Source organism: Xiphophorus maculatus, chromosome 11 (genome assembly GCF_002775205.1).
Source record: "Xiphophorus maculatus strain JP 163 A chromosome 11, X_maculatus-5.0-male, whole genome shotgun sequence".
Lineage (NCBI taxonomy): Eukaryota > Metazoa > Chordata > Actinopteri > Cyprinodontiformes > Poeciliidae > Xiphophorus > Xiphophorus maculatus.
The window spans coordinates 25,987,164-26,008,281 of NC_036453.1; the positions used below are offsets into that span (position 1 = coordinate 25,987,164).

A 21,118-nucleotide genomic window follows, 5' to 3' on the forward strand; every position below is an offset into this window, starting at 1 on the left:
CTGACAAGGAAACATCACAATTTTCAGTATCTTCTAATCTGGGAAGTAGAACAGGAATCTCCTCAAAATCGTGAATCCTTGTGGACAACAAAGTTGAATATATGTTTATGTTTTAAAAATTTTAAAGCCAACCTAAGCCAACACATTTACAAAATATAAGGAAATAATAAAATGATCAAATACAGCAACTCAAGAGCAGAACTTGAGGGGAGTCATCTTAGGTCCCTCCCATTGAAGCATTTGGATATACAAATTTTCAGACACCACACAAGAAAAAAGTTCTCCCCAGATGATGAGTCAAGAACAAGCTGCAAGAACGGAGTGACATTACTTTGTTCTTTCTGCTCTGGTTGAGAAAACTAATTTTTCTCAACCTTGTGGACAACAAAGTTGAATATATGTTTAGGTTTTAAAAATTGGACAACATAATTTTTTTTTCATGTTGCAGAGTATGTTTAGACAGGGGGTTAAATGCCAGAGGCTAAATGCTAACAGCAAAGAAAAAAAGTTAAGCGTAATGGTAACGGGCAAGTGGATAAAGGTCAAGGAACGGCCTTGGATCACTCAAGTCCAAAGGCAAAGAGAAAATGGAAAATGGAAATTGGTGAATGTTAAAATTCAAGTGTCTAAAGGCCAAAAGCTGCATGCAAATTCTAAAATCAAAGCACAGATAGGGAAAAGGAAGTAAAAACTAACCAGCAAATGTTAAAAGCAAAGGTGAAATTGCAAATGGCAAAAGGTAAGTGGTCATATTGTAGTTAATTTCAATAGGTACTATAATCCAGAAAGTGTAAGCTGCTGTTTTGTTAAATTATTTGGGATATTTCAAATCTCTGTCAGTTCCAGTGTTAAATATTCATTAGAATTTAAAAGTGTATTAATCTTTGAGAGTGTGCTCTTGCGTTTTCATGCCACTACCTTTATATTACTTGAAAATGGTTTTAAAACAACAATATTATCGTTTATCGCAATAACTTCTGGGACAATTTATCGTCCAGCAAAATTTGTTATCGCCACAGGCCTAGCAAGCTGTATGTTTGACAGAACACAGCTGTGGCAAAATCTCAGAAACTTGAAACAAGAGGCAAAAGTACCAGAAATTGGCAAAAAGTAGATCAAACTAAAAATGAAACAGGAAGTGGAGAAAAGTCAACCAAACAAAATCACAACCTTTTTTTTTCTTTACTCACGTCAGTATATCAAAAGTTGAGAGAGGAAAAAAAAGTGCGATTAAAAAATGAGAAGAGAAGTAGAAGAGGCGGCGCTGTCTTACCGGAGTAAATTCACCTGGCGTGGGCAGCCGTCTCTGCAGTGTGGAGAGACATAAATCCTGCATAAATACAGCAGCATTCGGCCATCTTTCCGCACCTGAGAACCTCCTCCAGGAAACACGATGACAACACGCAGGCCTCCTGAGTCCCAGACGAGCAGTGAAGGGTGATACAGCTGGTGACAGTGTACCCCGAAGATAACCCTCACTTTGTCTTGGTAATCAGCCCTGAAATGTTTCCACCCTTGAAAGGAGGAAGCATTAATGCATACCGTCCACTCTGAATGACATTTGTTTGAAAAACAGGAGACAAAGTCACGGATGGTTCACTTCAGTTACGAGAATTAACAGATTTCATCTCCAGGAGTGTTTGTCTTTCAGTTGGAGTAAATCTCAACCCTCTGCAGGGCTATTAGGATTTAAGCATCAATGCAAAACATAAAGGAATAATAGTCATTATGAACAGCTATTTTCCAAACTAAGAAAATCAAGAATTTCCTGTTGGTTTTAGAGAGAAGATTCTTCAGAGGTTGAAGAAAAATGAAAGGCTATACACCGCATAATGTAAATATGAATCGAATACAAGTCTGACTCTGAACTTCTTAGTGGTCTGTTCATTATTCTAATAGGAAAAGACGCTCACAATAAAGTTCAAAGAAGTAAAATATTTGTTTTATTAGAAAAGCTGGAAATGTTTTAAAAACCTTATGCAGGACTCCCAACTTATGTATCAATAGTAATATACAACTAGTCTCCAAAATGATCTTAAAGCTGCAGTGTGTAACTTTTATAAACAGCATATTTTTTACATGTTTGTTTAAACTGTTTAATCCATGGCCAAGGTAACTAGCCTTAGCATTCACAGTGCTAATGTGCTAATGGGCAGCAGCACAGCAGAGAGCAAGGAGAGGCTGTGTGCTGCGTGTACACAAGCTTATATAAATGTCATGTTATCCTTGTACATGTGCAACATGTCAGTTTCTTTACTAACAATCACAGATAAAAGTTAAAACTCCACCTGTTAGCAGCCAAGCGAGCCTGGTATGTAGTGGACGTTTTCTACAGAGGTGCCTGCTATTGTTAAATGCCAATTCCGTTTTGCAGTGCACGCATCTTATCTTTTCTATTTCGTTTAAAATAGCCTCCATGTTTTTGTCACTTTCTTGGCGGCACTTCTTTCTGTCCCTCGCTGTCTCCCCCATAGCTGCTAATGGCACTTAGCATTCCTCAACATGAACAGCAGGTGTTTTGTTAATCCGTGCTACCCATAAATCCGTCCTACCTTGCGCACATCGATGCTACGTCACATATTGCTTACTCAGCAGATTTCTTATCCATACATCCATCCTATGTGTGGTAGTTTTGTTTCATGTGTTTTATTTCGTCGAAGATTAAGGTAAGCTTTATTTTATTTATACCAGGCTTTATAACCCTGTCCCTATACTTCAAAATATTTTTGGCTTAATAATAATTAATGCGCAAAAAAAAAAAAAGAGTTGCGAGGATCTGTATTTGTACATCTGTGTTTAATTTAATTTCAATAAAAACCTGTTTCCCCTGTCTGATACTGTTTTATTCTTACGAACACCTCTCTATTTAAAAATATTTTTAAAAACGTAGGATATTCTAATAAAAGCATTAGAGCACACATCTATGGCTTTTTATTTTAAACGGGAAGAAAATTCAGATGAAGGAAGTGATCTTCTTATGGTATATAAATTGTTCCAATGCCAAGCATAACTCCACTTCAGTCCCGTCCCGTCACTCAAATAATGTTATCCAATGTATTAAACATTAACACAACCCGCTATGGTTTCCTGTTAGTAAACATGACGGTAGGAGTTTTGGACTAAGGTAGGAAAATCTGACGAGGTAGCTCTGATAGTCAGAACACGGGGACACAGTGCGCTAAATCGTAAAACGTAACTTAATGCAGCCTCGAGGCAGACAACTTGTCTTGAAGGAATTTTAATAATCGATGTATCTGAATCATTCGATGAATCGTCACAGCGCCGCGCCGAACCAACGGTTTTTAGCAACGGTTTATTGCATGGGCTCTCCGAGGACATTTGTCTCTTGCACATCGGCTCTGACCCAGAATCAGCAGCTCGGTCCATCCTCCCATGTCCTCGAGCTCATTTGCCAGTTATTGGCCCAGCTGGGAGCCATGCAGGGGTTGCGGATAAACACGGGGCTTTCCATTTGACACACAGGCGGGGCAGTTCATCTCCTCTCGCGTCACATTACATACGCGGCTCTCACCCTAATGTCCGCGATTAGTTGACGCGCTCTGCAGCGGGGCTGTCATGTTGAAAGCCACCGCCATCTATTCCCGTCCGCTTTCTCCCGCTGCCACAGGTGGCTGTTCCAACCCAGATCGAGGAGAGGCCAGAAATGAGATCAAAACCAGCGAGCTTCTCTCTCCCAGCGCAACCAGACAATAGGATGTGCTAAATACGGGGAGTACGCCTTCGCTGCGTCTTATTCTCACAGGTTTCTTTCTTTCTTTTCTTTTTTTTTTTTTTTTTTTTTTTTTTTTTTTTAAAGCGCCCAATTATCCCCGCGCCTCAAGAGAGGTGACCTCAAAACGGCCTCGCGTCCCCGGAGGACGTGAAGAAGTAGGTCTCATTACCATTACCACAAGGTCAATGAGGGAGTTTCCTTCGGCGTGGGAGCGATTCCGTCAGCAGGGGTTGCGGGTGTGGACAAGGTCAAAGGGGCAGAGGGATTCAGCGACAGGAGGCCGGGAACCGACCAGAGAAGCAGTGTGGTGCGTGGACCCCCCCTTCCCCCCCCCCAGCACGTAAAAACACTCGGTTAATGGAAAAGAGCAAGAGAGAGCGTGACCGTTTGGAGACGTTAAAGAGACTGAGTCCTTTAGAAGGAGTTCATATTTTTAATTTGACCTCAAACACAGCATGAAAAGTAAGCTAGAGAGGCGACATGGGAGCCATCTGATGAGTGACGAAATCATTTAGAGACACTGAAGAGCAGCTTGAAGATACAATCATATGCAGTCTTCATGGGAAATTAATTTGAGGATTGCGTCAATCTCTTTTGTTTTAAGGATGTGAGATGAATCAATAGAAACTGCAATGAAGTTTAAAAAAAAATTGAGGTTTAGAGTGAATTCTTTCCAGGCAATAAATTATGAAGTCAATTTTCTTTTAAGTCATATTTGATATGTAAAGCATTTTCATAGCAACTCAAGGTAACATTTTCTTGATTGTGCCATAAAATGAAACGTTGTGCCTGGAAAGTACACGTTGGTTTGCGATGAAAAATCAGACAGAATCCAGAAATTGTAGAGCTTTGAATTTTTTTCCCCCCCTCTCTGTGCAGTTCTTCAAACATTTCGCTCCAGTTCACATGCATTCAAACAACAGGAGGGAGTGACTCCCTCTGACCTAAACCACCTGGCTTTTAAAGCATTGGCTCCTACCTGGACTAATTAAGGGGTGGAGACAACATTTACATTTCCAGATAGAAAAAAAAACATTTGTACTAAACTATATTCCTAGAATAAATATTTACATAATTACAACTAACAACTTCAAAACTAAAACAAGAACAATCTGGGCCCAAACAAAATCCAAAAAACGTCTCCCCTCCCTCTCAAGCAATGGATTTTCCCAGGGAGGCTGATTGAAAACACCAGGTTCTTGTCAGCACTGCTCATGGGCGCGCTTCCATGGCAACACATGACCAGGTGAAACTCAAAGAGAAGAGAGAATGACTAAAACAAAATATTAAATAAAGCAAGTTACTTCCTCCAAACAAAAGCAATACATTTACCAGATAAATTAGAATATAGGAAGTACAAAAACAGCACCTGTTAGGGAGGGGATAAATCCCTCACAATACATAAAACTGGCTACTTATTTTCAAAGAGCCAGTGTTTTGGGATCATTGTCCCACTGGAAACATAAAATTGAGTTTAAGTGTCAACTCAAATTATAGCAGAGTTTATGTTTGCACTGTAGAAGTCCTCGCATATTTGCACGCATCTTTCCAACGTCTACTCTCACTTATCCTTGCGGTGTCGTGGAGGGGCTGCTCCTCGTTTCCTCGGTCATTCTGCGAGAGGCAGCATACAGCGTTGTCACGTTGCCAACAGGGAGACAAACGGAACAAGCAACCATGCAAGCAACATTCATCTGGACAGATGGGCGAAACTTTGTTGTTAAAAGGGAGAGTAACCGTCAGAGTATGGCAGAGCTGCTGCACCGGGACATTAAATTAAGTTTGTAAGGGGAAATGACCATGACGGTTTATTATAATTTCATTTTTAAAATGATCAACATTGGTGTCCCTAATGAAATTCAGAACCCGGATACTTACTGATGGCCAGCTGTCTGGGATTCTGTCCCCCGTATTCTCAGCAACCGCCGGATACATTTTTGTCATGGCTTGGAAAAAAATCATATTTTAGGCCAAGCACATCGTTTTGTGGAGCTAACAAATCTGGGTTCTCCCCTTTTACAGTCCAGTTGTTTCTTCCAACCCAACAAAGTTAGGAGAGATTGTACTGGCTGCTGCAACTCTGCAGCTTTCTATCTGGCTGAATTAAACTTCATACAATCACAACGCAAATGTAGATTGTGTTATTGATGAAACATGCAGTTTAATTAAATATTTATATTTTAACAAACCATACTTATTAAAACCATAAACATGTAGTGACAGTATGGTAAAAGTCAGATGATCTGTGAATAGATCAAGCTCCTTCACCTCTGAACTGAGCTACTATTGCTGTCTGAAGAAATGCACCGGTCCTGGTTAAAAACAACCAATCAGAGTCAGGAGGAGAGGTCTTAGCGCTGTCAATCACACTCATGTACGCACTGTTAAATGTGTTAATGGCAGAGAAACAACTTAAAACAATTTATCCACCGTAATAGGCTGCCATGCTTACTAGCCTTAGCATCCTTGGTGAACAAGCTGTAGTGTAATAGAAAGCAAGGAGGAGGGCCTGAGCAGAACACAAGCATGATTGACAGCGCTAAACCCCTCCGCCTGGCTCTGATTGGTTGGAGTAGAGAATGCAGAAAGGCTCAATTTTCTTCTATAGATGATCCCAAACATAATCGTTATGTTGGGATTATGCTGCCCCAACATAATGATAATTTGAACAAATATGTAAGAAATTTTTTTTTTTCATACATAAAAGTTGCATTCTGCAGCTTTTCCAGCTTTTCATTCATTTCAATAAAGTATTGGTCTGGACTCAGATTCAGAGCCTAAACAGTTACAAAAAAAAAGAAAAAATAAATGAAAAAAACGAGGAAAAAATTGTCTCCTTAAATGTAAACTTAATATCTCCAAGTATTTACAAGGACATTGGTGTTACTGTAACTCAAATGAGATTTTTCTGATGTTATCCAAATCCCAGCTTTACTAGGATTTCCACTTAGCTTAATGTGTACCCCTGACAACAACAACAACAAAAAAAGGAGAACAGCGGGGATTTGTGCAAACCACTAAAAATGCGTAGGAGCTAAATGGGAGGAGAGTGGAGCAGTAGGAGGAGAGCTGAGTCACGGCAGTGTGGAGGCTACGGCGGCACAGAGGGGCACTGAATCATCTGGGGCCTTATTGAGTATTTCCTCCATTTGATGTCATTATCGCCCCAGTGATCATCACTCTCATCATCAGGGCTGTCGGTGAGATTCCATATTACAGGCATGGGAGAGATAAGCGGAGCCAGGCGGGAGGCTGAGAGGGCCTTTGATAAGACCGAGCCCAGAGCGGGGAAAAAATAAAAATAAAAAAGGCATACCAATGAATTATCAGGACTAAATAAATTACGGGAGATTAACTATTTGAGTTTGTGGAGGCAGGCTGACACACTGAAACCATTGGAGATTTCTGTGACAAAACGAATAGTTATTTTGGGAGGAAATGAAGAACTTGAAGCAAAAAGGAATGAGCTCCCTTTAGTTCATTAGCTGCATTTCCATAACAAATGTGCGAAAACTCTATTCCACTAATGTAAAAAAAAACAAAAAAACATTGAATGAATTTAATGTTTCCATTAAATAAGGAATGCAGTTAAAATCACACGTCAATAGGTTTTTCTACGCAATAAATGGTGAAAAAATATGTGGTGCCATAATCCATCTACTTCCTGTCGTCTTTGTCTTTTCCGTTACAGTAGCAACATCCGGTTGTTGATCACGAGTCTCGTGATGCAAAACAGGGTTTCCATTTCAGTTTGGTAGAATACATATTAAGTTCAATGTAGATAGATAAAAAAATAAAAATCCACCCAAAAATATGGGCATTTCTAAGTTTGAAAACATTTTGGTGGAAATGTACTCCTTCTTTTCCCCATCTACAATGGCCCTAATGCGGCGTCGTAGTTTTGCGAAATGCACCAATTTCAACACAGCCGAAAAAAATCACCTCATCGTAGCATGAAAAACATTTTATTAAAAAACATTTGTTTCAAAATCACCGTGTTTCCATTAAGCAAATTTATTTTTATTGTCACAATTTGCGGGCTGCACAGTGGCGCAGTTGGTAGCACTGCAGCAAGAAGGTCCTGGGTTCGATTCCCGGCTCGGGGTCTTTCTGCATGGAGTTTGCATGTTCTCCCTGTGCATGCGTGGGTTCTCTCCGGGTTCTCCGGCTTCCTCCCACAGTCCAAAAACGCGACTGTCAGGTTAATTGGTCTCTCTAAATTCTCCCTAGGTGTGAGTGTGTGTGTGTGTGTGTGTGTGTGTCCTGTCTGTCTCTGTGTTGCCCTGCGACAGACTGGCGACCTGTCCAGGGTGAACCCCAGAACGTTAGCTGGAGATGGGCACCAGCAGCCCTCCCGACACCTCTAAGGGACAAGGGTGTTTGAAAATGGATGGATGGATAGTTACAATTTGCGTAATCATGTGGTCACAGCAGCTCCAATCTGTGTCCCTGTTGCGGTGTGTCGCCATAATCAACATTAACTCACAATTTGCTGCAGCGCAGAAATTCCCACCTGAGCCCCAAACACAAAAAGATGATAGAAATGTTCATTTTTAAGTCATTTCTGTTTTTATTAAAATGGATCACGTTTCAACCCAAGCAGTCCGTTTGTTTGAAGTGTGACAACACCGTGCATACAAAATTGGATTCAAAGTGTCCATCTGGTTTGTGTCAGATAAAGTTTTCTGCTCCCTCTCTCTCTCTTTTTTTTTTTTTTTTTTTAAACGGGGTCATTATCAAAGTTCTTATTCTGTGCAACTGATATTCACAGGTATTTACATTCAAATTAGTTAGCCTTAAATCAAGCATCATTGCAAAAAAAAAGAAACCCAACAAAATAACTAAAAAGTTACAAAAAACTTCAATTAAACAATATATTTCTTATTTAAAATATAATTAATAACATGAAATAAATCATGATCGCTTTACTTAGAACCATAGGCACGTCATAGATAGGTGAGGCGTCACGGAAGCCAAACGGAGGCCACACGTTTCTTCTTCTCTCCTCATTGCAGCTGATGTTTGCGTAAACTAAGTCACCGAGCCGTCCCGCGGCCCATGTCGGGGGGCCCACGGCGAAACGAAGAAAACAAACAAAAAAAAAAATCGAAGCGAATCTAGAAAGAAATGAAACCGAGTGACGTGTAAATGCTTCCACCGCCCCAGCAAATCACAGCGAAGCATCGCTACCTCCTCCGGTTGCTCTTTGCGAGATGTTTTATGGCTCGAAATGAGACGTTTCTTTGGCATAAAACTACGGATATAAATGGTTTTTATTTGAGAAACAGGAGAGTAAATCTGTAAATGCACAGGTTTTTCTTTCGGAAGAGACAGACGTGACTACATGTGCATGGTAACGTTAATACGGTGGGGGATTAGTGTGGATGAAAGTGGAATTATACTCTAACACGTAGCATGAGATATCTGTATAAAGACTTTACGTTGCTATAGTAACCTCTGTGTTAGGAATGGTCTCGTGCTGTACATACGGGGTTTTTACACACGTGCTATTCCTCGCATTACCTCTTTAGCATCAACAGCAAAGCTTCACGTTTCCGTTACGCTTGAAGAATCACGGCCGTGAAAACAAATCCATAAAACAACAGTTAACCAGTTAAACTGCAAATTGATCACTGTTATTAATTTCAATGGCAACTGTGTGATGTTGCAGTGGGGTTTGACTCAAACCAATAGGAATTAACTTAAAAAAACAAACAAACAGAGTTTCATAAAGTCTGATGCACACAGCGGATAAATGCAACCCGACTCTCGCTTTGAACAGTTTCAATAAATTACGGTTTCATCGTTTAAAACGGCGTGTAAAAGGCTCTGTAATCTGTCCCTATGCGTTGCAGATTTCACGTTTGTCTCAGTCTGAGTTCGTTCTAACCCCGATGGAAGCGTTCAACGTGAGTTCTTTTGGGTGTTTGCAGGCAGACTAAAGGTTTTATAAATGTCAACTCGTATTCGTTACTTTATCTCTGTTTACAGTTTGCACAATACAAGGAGGCACCCACCAACATTTGAAGAGGCGACTGAAAACTTCCTTAAGGGACAACTGATTATTTTTGACTGTTGCCGCCCCTTGATGGGATGGCACCCTGGGTATGAGCCATATTGCCCAAATTTTAAAAAGAAGCGTTAATCATACAATATTTTTTTATATCTATGGTTACAAACTGAACTGGTACAGTTCGATCATTTGTTCCTGTAAGTACAGTAACAAACAGAGGAGGTTGACGATGATGAAGGGTCGCCAGAAAAAAGAGCGATGAATGTCAAAAATGGGGGGAATGAAGAAACGAGCGGATTAAGCGAGTGGGTCACTTCCTTCCCTCTGTGGTGACTAATGAGACTCCAACGTCCTGGACAGTATTTTTAGGATGCTCTACATGTCTGCTGAGACATGCAAGTTGCCAAGGTGACCCATTTTCACCACGATCAACTTTGTAATCCAGAGTAGCTGCTGCACTCAAAGAAATAAAATTTTAAAAAAAGGCAGGGAAATAACAGAACACACTTCCCCTTGAAGGATGCTAATTTGGCACACTTCATGTCCTTTAGCCAAGCATCAAGTGGAGGAAAGAAGAAAAAAACAAAACCCCAAACAAACTGTCCTACTATCTGTGAAAGCACATGCTGATATACTGAATTCTTCTAAGGCAAAAAGGATTGTGAAGAAGTGTGGAAGGTGCTCCCGTCCTCGGCTGATGTCAACGCGGTTCTTGAAGAGTACGGGAAGATACTCGACAGAGGGGAGAGAGGGGGGACCTGCACTGGATGGTGAGGGACGGTTTCCTCCCACAACTTTCTGGTGAAACCAACCAGCGGAGTTGGGACGCGTCGCCCCGCAGGAACGTTCTCCCACGTTTTTCTTCCGAGAAATTTCTCATGGGGCCATGTTGAGCAGCTTAGTGGATTTATTGGGGTAGCTGATGGCCAGGCTGATGGCGGCGATGTTTTTCAGAGCCTGAAGAGTTAAAAAAAAAAAGAAAAAGAGAGCATCAGTAAGTGTAACTCCAGACTATCAGTGAACTGAAAGAAGAAAAAAAAACAAAAACAAAATAGCTCAGGATAATTAAATATCAATTAAATATAATTACTGGTCAGTGTTTCTCTTTGCAAAAAACTAAAGCTGTTTTTTTTTGTGTTTTTTTTAAACGAATGCAGTCATGTCAAAAAGAAAATTATATCCTCTTCGTTCTGGGGATGCAGTGAAAAATACACAGTTATTTGTTAACCAAATACAGAGCTAAAACAGGAAAGACGTAATCGAAATGCAAAGTAAATCTTTATGCAGCCATGGGATTTAAGAACAGGAGTTTTATCAAAAAAAAAACAAAAAACTGTTTAGCAGTTGACAAGTTAAAATATAAATGTGCACAACAGACCAATTTGGAAAACCACTGAACTAGTATGGCTTGTGTCGAAAAGCGGATTCTCCCAAAAATAATGAAGCAGGGCGTATTCAATTCAATTCAAAAATATCTTCAAATTGTCACTGTGGATGGTGAGGCTGTCTGTGAGAAGGATCTCTGACAGCAGTCAGTCTTGCAACAAATACGAAGAGGCCTCTGACTGAAGAACGGCTATTCTAAGAAAAAAATTAAAATTAAATTGCGTGAAGTCGTATGAGAATAAAGTTGAAATGATGAAAAAGAATCCGTAGAATTAGGAGAACAAAGTCGCAATAGTATGACGGTATTCTCATACTACTTTATTCTCACATTAGTAATGACTTTATTCTCGTAACTTTATATATTTCCTATAATCTTATCATGGCCCTAATTCTCTGTCATATTAGAGTCCAGAAGGCCACAGAAGTTAAGTCAGACTTGATCCTTGAGTTTGACACATATTTTAGGTGTTCAGATCGTTTCAAAACAATCTTCCGACCAATCAAATGCAAGAAAAATGGACCGAAACACAAAGTTGGTGAAATTTGAACTTCAGCCAATTTCATGCAAACCAAACCTGCGCCTGGTGTGCCAAGTTACCCACGGCTTTGTTTTCCACCCGACAGGTATTAGGTAACTGTTCAGCAGAACCACCCACAGTGGTGTTTTGTTTTTTCCCCACCACCCCACATCCTCCGCTCCTCTGAAGCGCCTTCAGGCCCCGCCGGTGCGTCGCGGGGGCCCTCGGTACGGAGGACGCCGTGGCTCGCTCTGCCGCAGATGCTAATGGACTGTAATTATCAAACGCATTAGCTGTGAGCGCGGCCCACGCGCTTTGAAAAAAACAAAAACAAAAAAAAAAAAATAACAAGAGGTAGGGGGTGCCGAGGGGATCCGCTTGGTGTCAACATCTCGCTGATTCACACGCAAGCAGAGACTCCTGAAGCAAGCTGACTCACAGCGACTTGAATCGGAGCGACTGCGTGGTAGAAAGAGAGTTGCATAACGCTACAGGGAGCGGGGCAGCTTCTGAGAGCTACCGTCATCCAGGCGACGCCGCGCCGAACTACAGAGACCACGACGCGCGACCCGGGAGGTTCCGCTGAGTGACATTTGGATTTCAGGAAGCAACCGGCAATAAAAAGGCGGCGAAAACTAAACGGGAGATTATTTCTTACCATAGCGGTATGGCGGAGGAGCTGCTCGTCGGTCGTCATGGCGAGCAAATACTCCTGGAGGATTCCTTGTTTCTGGGAAATGAGAAACAAGGAGAATTTGAAGCAAAACAAGAAGAGAGCAACAGAACACGAAAAACAACTTTCATGGTTCTCGTCGACACCCTCAGAGACGAGCTTGGCTTGAAACTTCTGTTACTCTCAAATCAAAATCAACTATAGATTGCTGGAAAGATTGTTCAATGTTATAGAAGAGGGGTTGCATCGTGGCAACGCTATTATCACGATAAATTTTGCTGGACAATAAATTGTTCCAGTAATTATTGTGATAAACGATAATGTTGTGAGACAACTGTCAAGAAATGTGTTGACATTGGCATAAGAATACAGGTTTGCCATCTCAAAGACGAATAAACTCCGGTTTTGTACAGAACACTTAACACTGGAACTGGAAGATATTTTAAATATCCAAAATAAAACACAACAACCAAAAACAATGTAAAACGGAAACAAGCGCAACTAAAACCACAAATAAGAAGGACCTTCAAGAACTATTAATCACCAGAATGGAAATAATTGATTTTATTTGAACTCATCATGCGATTAATTGATTCATTGCTTATTGAAGCAGGCAAAACAATTAGCACCATGGATTTTGGGGCCATGAAAATACATGCATGCCACACTTTTCAGATTTTTTTGGTTTTGTTTTTGGTAAAAATCTTAAATAAATTACAGAAAACATGCGTCATTGTTCTTCCGCGTGTACTTCATTGCACTGAATCTCTCACATAAAATCCCAATAACGCATGCAAGACACTGCAAGGGCGGACACATTTCATCTTAGATAAACAGAGATAAGACTCCACTGGGCTGAAAAGTGGTCAAAATGGAGCTTTTACGGCTCTGGAGAGGAACTCCAGAGCCCCGCTTCCCAATTCCTCTCACAGCACGCCGAATGTTTATGCTGGGGGAAAACATTCTTGGACCGAATGTACAGTCAGCAGAGCGTGACACACTGTGTTTTGATTGCAAAATATAAAGCGCGCACTTCCTGGGGTGAGGAGGAGTGCACCGAATCTCAGGGGATCAGAACATTAAGTGCAGACAAAAGAGCTGGGATCAATGCTGTAGATGAGAACAGCTCTGAATGTTTGAAGCCAGCTTTCTGCAGGCTCAGACCTAATATGGCCACATTTGAATGAACAAGAAGCTTCTCACTATGGTCACACAGGATGGCAACCTGCTGCTCACCTGCATTTATTCATCTTTCATTTCGTTCCAACACATTTCGGTCAAATTATTATTATTATTATTATTGTTTTTTTTTCCTATTTTGGATGAATGGTGGACAAACTGATGGCTGGACTTTCTTGGAGGGCAGTAAAAGTTGGTGGAGGTTTGCATGTTACGACATCTTATGAAGGCTTTCACTGCCTCCTTCCATTTTCAGGATGACTGGTATAAATTAAAAAAAACCCTCTGAAATCAACATCATGTAAAAAAAAAAAAAGTAAGACAGACTGAAAAAAACGCAGCAGAACCGTGACTTGCATCTAGAGAAGTGAATTCAACTTTTCTGAATAAACAATACCTACAGCTGTTATTTACTTTTGGCAAATCCTTTTGTCTGAAGCTGTGATTAAGAAGCGCATGCGTCACGTTTGGGTTGTGGAAGCGCCGCAGTTTTCTTGATGCAGCATGAAAGTCGCTGCGTTGAGTCTGACGCCTTCTTGTATCATTGCAGAAGCAGGACCGCAATGTCCATGAAGGGCATTCTGTGTGAAGTACTGCTACTGCCCCCTGCTGTCCGCCTGCTGCCATTCTCCTCTGTTTTTTTTTTTTTTTTTGGGGAACAACAAGCTGCGACGTCGCTCGGTTGATGTAATTTTATAGACATAACCGACACTTCGGGTCTCCCCAGCCAGACCCTGATGGTTTCAGAGAGGTGGTGTTTTTTCGGGGCCTGTCTGCTCCAGCTGCATCTACAGCTAGGGAAACTCCCGGCTAATGACGCACTCATAATCCCCTTGATGTAGTTAAATAATGCACGATGAGCAAAGAAGAAAAAAAACAAACAAAAAAACAAAGAGAGCGAGAAATAGAGATAATATCAATTAAAGTTTAGATAGCATCTCTTCTCTTCCAGGCAGTGTGCACTGAGCCTGTCTGGCAGATGGCACGGCTGGGCTTTGGCCCCCAGCCAGAGCCAGAGCCAGAGCAGGTGGGATGAGAGAAAAACATGGTCATCAAGTGGAGAGACAGATACACAGAGGTGGAAAAGAAGAAAAATGTCGACTAAATTCTGTTCTGTCCTCTTTTCTGTCATGTGCTGCTAAAAATATCCACCTCACCCCCATCACCCTTGAAAATAGGTGGGACTTTCTTCAATGGACGGACCAGAAAAATTAGCCATTAGCTTCTGGGCGGAGACTCCCTTTGCAAAGCCACAGATAATGCTACAAAATATGTATAGAAACTATGATTTTTTTTAACCGCATTTATTCATTATTTAGTAATTATGCCATTCGCTTAGCATAAATGCAGCCTCGTATCTTTTTATTCTTAGGCTTATTTTAGGTTCCGTCATTTTTTTTTTCCTGACAAACATTCCCGTTTTGCGTTTCCAAGCTAGCTCGAGAAGCAAAGCAGCTTGATAGACCAGCCATTCGAAAGAATGAGCATGGCAAATAACGTTTAGATACTTTGTTTCAACTTATATTTTACAATTAGTGAAAAACAGAACAGATTTTGTGATAAAACATTACAACAAAAAAAAAAACATATAGGATTAAAAAAAAAATTCATTTTATTTCTCATCTTCCCTCCAACTCTGTGAGGGCCAGCCCGTATTGTCCCTAAGAAGGCACTGATTTAACTATCCACTCCATGCAGTAAACCAACTGTCTGCAATGATGTCACAGAAATTACCCATCAGCCATCTTGGAAAACCAACAACGATGTAACGTGAATACAGATGTAGAAATCTTGGAGAAAGCAAATGTTATCAAGGTGCCAAATAGCAAATGTAGTTCAGATTCGGAGCTTATAGACGGCCGAACATTTCATACATGAATATGGAGAACTAGTGGGTGAGGGACACAACCAGTAGTATTAAAAGGGACGATGCGAATGGATATGAGCGGACAATTGTTCCATCTTAAAGGATCCTGCATTGGTTTTGACTGAGTGGCAAATTCTTAAATTTCTTTGACTTTGATTGCCATATTTAAAAAAAAAACAACAGAAACTTCATTTGCGTAAAACCAATCAAATCTCTAGTGTGGCCCCGGCAGCAGAGGAGACAACATATAGCAGGTTGATCTGATCCTTGGAGATGGGCCATGATACAATTTTGTGCTGAAGGACAGAAGAACTGTCCAACACTTGGCTCTGTGAAAAGCTGCCACTCAGATGAGTGACGACTGTTGACTGATCTTCTGAAGTGCAGATGAGCCTCTCACTTAATTAAAATGCCATCTGCCTAAAGGCTGGATGAGAGAGTGTCTCCAGTCAGAAGTGTGATATCCCACACTACAGGTGTTCTTCTTTGTCTCTTTCAGAGAACAGAAATCGTAGATAAAACATTTCCGGTAGGCAGCTTACTTCTGGTGTGTGCTTACACACGAGGAGGAAAGGCATCAGGAATGAGAGCAGTCCGGATCCCATCCCAGTTAAAATGCTGGATTTTCCGAAGAATTTACCCAAATAGTTAGAAAACAATGTGGGACACCGATAAGACTAGATGTCTTTGTGAGTGGTTGCTTGTAACACACCATGTGGGTTGGGGTTTTTTTTTAAGCCTGAATGATTTATGCAGGCGTTTTCAGCCCAAATAATCAGAAAAAAAAAAAAAACTCTGACATGTTCATGGGCTATAACAAAGTATTACAAATGAATCAAATGTCTATTAAAAAAGCCTAAACCCTCAGAAAGTCTAAGCAAATCCTGCAGAAATAACAAATATTACAACAAACTCAAGAGAAAATCCAGAGAAATTAAACAAAAATTTGACTCAGTAATTTAACACCTTGAAATTGGGCCTCTGTCTCTTTAAGAAGCTGTGAGTGCCTGCTCTTCCCGACACTCCGTCAGAACATCATCACAGCAATGTTTCTCCATTAAGCCTTTAACAATGTTTTTACCAGTGTTATACTGAGAAGTATTTAATATGATGTAGGTATATCAGTGCATCTTCATGTTTCAGCAGCCAATTTAAGACTTTCTAAGACCTTTTTAATGCTCCTTGGACTTAATTCAAAACCAGAAAGCTATAGATATAGGGGATAGTTGAGGGGAACTTGCTGCATTACAATCGAGCACAACAAAAACGAAACCAGGGTTTGTGCACATGATAGAGGTAAGAAAGCTAGCTGGGTAGCTAGAAAGAGTATATTAGCAGCTAATTGTCATTAGCCTTAAATGTCTCAAGTCACAGAATGCAATGAAGATGTTTGCATGCTATTGACAGAAAAGTCCCACGAGAAAAACCAGAAACAAAACATTAAATAGTTTTGCCATGACAAAATTTAAGACCTGTGCTTAAGATATTTAAGGCTATCTTACATTTTCAAACAAATTTAAGGCATTGTAAGGTCTTCATTTAAGATACATGAATTTAAGACATTTTAGATGAACGGACACCCAGACAACAGATGCGCAGTTCCACCAGATGTTTGCTAATTGCTGCTGCCGCTAGTCTGAAGGATCCAAGTAAGGAAGCTGCAGGGGAGGGGTGCTCTGTGAGGCAGAGAGTGCAGCTCCAAGGAGGAGAAGGCACTGCTCTGAGAGAGAAAGCATGTCTACACCTCTGAACGGTTGCCACGGGAGATTAAAGGAATCAAAGCAAAACTCCAGGTATGTTTTTGATGAGGGAGTGACATTATAACCTGATATTAAGCCCAGGAAAGTCAATTTCTCATAATACTGCCCCTTTAATCCAAGAACATGTACTCACTATGGCACGGGCCTCTGCGATGAAGAAGAGCTCGGTGAGAGCTCTGTGAAGAGGCAGCAGCACGGATATACTGGTCGGATCCTGGCTCAGGTTGTTTTCCATGGACATAAAGAGCTGCCACAGAGGTCGCAGCAGCGTCAGCTCACAGGCTCTGGAGAACAGACACCAACAGACAGGATGATAACAATGGCTGGTGATAAAACAGTCCAAACTATCTGCACATAGTGAGTCTGTGCAAGCTCCAGCTTTTCATATTATACGACCAGGTCACAGGTGAGTCTGCACTTATGCAAACATTTTTAAACACATAGTTTAAGTAATCTCTGTGGTGACAACTAGGACATTTATCAAGAGCTCTATGCAAAGCTCATGTTCAGGTGAACTGCACCTACCTACAAGGCATTAGGATGAACTTTGCTCTAGTTTTCGGTGTAGATAATTACCAACAGATGGCAACGTTTTAAAATATCTCATTCCTGAAAACTGAGATCTGTTTGATGAGTTAATGTAGACTAGAAGAAAGGCCCGACTTACGTCTCACTCTGACACTGCAGGAGACGGAGCAACAAGTGGACGGCTTTAAGTCGCTGGCCTCCAGTCTGTCGACAGGCCACGCCCACTTGCCACTCCCAGATATCAGCCAACGGCAGGTGGCTGAGCACTCGAACGTCGGCTAGCATTTGTTTAAGTATCTCAAAACCTGATGAGAGATGTGAAAAATAATGAAAATAAGAGGAATGAGGCTAAAAGATAATTCCATTTGAAATGTTGAGGTTAACTGATGTCAGTCAGAAGAAGCTACCTGTCTGGAAGCGCCCCCTGTGGCCTCCTGTTACGGTGAACTTGTATCCCCACTCTGTGTTGCTCATGTCCGACATGAACTTGTAATACAGGGTATCACCTGAAATAAAAACAGAAGGACTTGTCAGAGAAAGTCACACAGTCAAACATTTCAGCTTAAAAACTAAAAAAGCAAAAAGCAGCTGCTGTCACCAGGGATCTCGAAGTCGGACCACTTCTGAGGAGATCCGCTGAAGTTGTGGACGTCCTGGAGGAAGTCGCTGCTGCTGGACATGATGAGCTCGTCGCAGCCTTCCTCCGTGTAGCAGCGGGAGTCAAATTTTACAGACAGGTAGATGGCTCCAGGGATGTGAACCTTGTCCTGAAGAGTTTGAGTGATTTTACTTATTGAAAGTGATTAAAAAGTAAAATTTTCAAAAAGATTTTTTTTTTTTGCCTTAAACTTGAGATACATTTGCTTTTCTCTATCTGCTCTCTGCAAAAACATAAAATCTTACCATGTTTTTTTTTTGTTTCTTGTGCAAATATCTTAATAAACTAGAAATAAGACAAAACTATCTTATAAGTAAATTTTCAGCACTATACAGGAGCTTGTTTTAAGCCAACAAATCCTTAATATTGATGAAAAAGTACTACTTATCATTTAAATAATGTCAGTGGAACAAGACACGTTTCTCACATTATAATTTAAAATGTCTTCTTGTACTGGCAGCTTATTTCACTTATAACTAGTACTTAAAAAATCAACAGTAAGGGATTATTGACTTAAAACAATTATATTGTGCTAAAAAGGTACTTGGAAGTTGTTTTTTGTCTTAGTGTAATAAGATATTTGCACTAAAAACTAGAAAAGCAGTTGGTAAGATTTTCTGTGTTTGCAATGGTGTTAGCGACACAATATAGAATCTGTGTGGTTTATACGTCCAACTGAAGCTAATCAAAAAGTTTCCCCTAACCTCAAAGTTGGTGTTGTTGTCATACGGGTGTTTGGACTCTCTGGCCTGCATGGCCATGCCCGGCTCCTCCATGAACTGGCAAGCCGTGAGCGACAGACTGGACAGCATGCTCTGGCTGCAGCCCTTCAGCACCCTCTGCAGAATCTGATCAGCAACAACAAATACAAAAGGTTTACGGCACCCACGCTGCAAACTTTTACTTCTCTCCAAATCAGCTGTGACTGAAACTCGCCATCACCTTCTCCCAGAGCGGCCTCTCCTCCAGCTGCATCAGCATGTCCAGGATGTAAGCCATGTGCGAGGCGCCGTTCAGCTCCAGGGCCTCCTCGCTCAGCGGCACCTCGGCGGGCCAGTCGGCCAGCAGCAGGGCCAGGACGTGGCGGGCGTAGAGTGTGGCGATGGCCTGGTTGACCTTCACCAGGTACTGGCGGACCGCCCGGTTGCTGCGGACGTCCAGCTCCTTGTGGAGCAGGGCTGAGCTTTTGGAGCGCCTCTGTTTGGCGTAGCTGAGCTGCAAGTCGGTCTCCGAATTGGTTATGAGCTTCTGGGCCACCACGTTGATTTCCTCTGTTGCTTTTTCACAGTGACTGGGTTTAGACTGTGGGGAGACGCAGAGGAGTAAAGAGTAGAGCTATGACTGCTAAAAAAAAAAAAGGGGGGGGGGAAGTGATTTAAAAGGATTTTTAAAATTTCAGACAACTTACCATGCAAGAAATCACTATCATGTCGGTGTCCACAGCTTTGGTGTTTCTCTCCTCGGAGCGAAGCCGCCTGGACGGCTGCCACTTCTGAGCAAGAGTCCTGATTGTCTCATCTGTTTTAATCTCCTCGCCATCGAACCTGAAAACACACTTTATTTAGGTGCGTCAGAGTAAAACGAACTGAATACAACTTTTACAGTCTTCATTTATAAAAAAAAAGAGGAAACCATACATCCTCTTTTTACTCTACTTTACAATTGATTTGTGTTGATCTATTATATTAAATTCAATAAAGAATTTGTGTCTCTCATTGTAATGTTTCAACAAAACTGTCCATTTAGTATGAGAAAACATTTAAGGATGCATTCACACCAGCCCTGTTTATTTCGCATTAAGTCCAGTTTGTATGGTGAGGTGTGACGCGGACCGAAACAGAGAACTCTAGTCTGTTCTGAAGTTTGAATGCATATGTGGATGCAAGCAGATTGGAGACCGCTCCAAAAACAGGAAGAAGATTAAAGTGCAGGGGATTCTGGGTAAATGCATCCTAAAACAACATTGGAATAATGGCTTTTACCAAAGACAAAAAAAAAGAAATCCTCCAACCAGTAAGATCTCACTCCACTCCATTTTTGTTCACATTTCTCAAAGAAGAAAGTTGCCCTCAGTTCTTTTTCAGAGGTTTTGTGTCGTTTCCTTCAGTGGTTCCTGGCGCAGCGCCACCACAGGCGAGAAGGGGAACAGGTTTTTATCAATTTGACACAGTGGAATGTGAAAGTGAACTGCAGCAGTTGAAAATGGAACAAACGTTGCAATTTTGGTCCCCATTCGCCGAGTCTACCGGACGGAAGTTTAAGTTGATATCTTGATGATACTGACCTCTTCTGCACCTCCAGGAAGAAGGAGTCGGTCCTCTTCATCTGCAGCTCATACATGGCACGTAGAATTGGCAGTGGAGCATTTAAGGCATCATGGGTGATCTACATAAACAACAGGGGAAAAAAACAATGCTTAGAATATTTGTAGATATTTTACTGCATGTCTTTCCAAACATTTTGCTTATCCACCTGGAAGCAAATCTTCGTCTCCTCATCGAGCCCTTCCAAGGGGTCGGGCCTGTTGGTGTCGGCGTCATCGGCGCCGCAGCTGGAGTGGTCCGAGTCGTGCTCCTTCTCCTGCTCTCTTTGGTCTCGCTCGGGGTCTTGGGCCATGGAGTGGATCTCCCTCTTGGAGGAGTACAGCATGATGGAGAGGATCTCCAGGTCCCGCAGCAGCCATAGCTTGCTGAAGCCTGTCCCCTTGCTGCACTTCCTGACCAGCAGCTGGGTTAGGCCGGACTCCTGGATGGCCTCGTGCGCGTGCTCCACGCCGTGCTTCTACCCAGGAGAGCAGAGCGCA

The 21,118-nt window shown here is 41.5% G+C and overlaps 1 protein-coding gene across 3 annotated transcripts in view; it reads right to left on the minus strand.

The window, feature by feature from the left end:
• Positions 1 to 8,279: 8,279 nt before the first annotated feature.
• The window catches only part of zzef1 (zinc finger ZZ-type and EF-hand domain containing 1), a 35,698-nt gene continuing 22,859 nt past the window's right edge, over positions 8,280 to 21,118 (minus strand). For 2 of the 3 annotated variants that reach the window (XM_014469423.2, XM_023341948.1), the window contains exons 44-54: positions 20,788 to 21,096; positions 20,600 to 20,700; positions 19,724 to 19,859; positions 19,258 to 19,617; positions 19,020 to 19,163; positions 18,256 to 18,424; positions 18,065 to 18,163; positions 17,797 to 17,962; positions 17,263 to 17,413; positions 12,309 to 12,380; positions 8,280 to 10,703 (exon numbers count right to left, since the gene is read on the minus strand). In XM_014469423.2, the coding sequence (XP_014324909.1) occupies positions 10,623 to 10,703; positions 12,309 to 12,380; positions 17,263 to 17,413; positions 17,797 to 17,962; positions 18,065 to 18,163; positions 18,256 to 18,424; positions 19,020 to 19,163; positions 19,258 to 19,617; positions 19,724 to 19,859; positions 20,600 to 20,700; positions 20,788 to 21,096 (1,788 nt within the window). In that variant the 3' untranslated portion in view covers positions 8,280 to 10,622. The remainder of the gene's footprint in view (positions 10,704 to 12,308; positions 12,381 to 17,262; positions 17,414 to 17,796; positions 17,963 to 18,064; positions 18,164 to 18,255; positions 18,425 to 19,019; positions 19,164 to 19,257; positions 19,618 to 19,723; positions 19,860 to 20,599; positions 20,701 to 20,787; positions 21,097 to 21,118) is intronic. The other variant, XM_023341949.1, reaches the window with a different exon arrangement.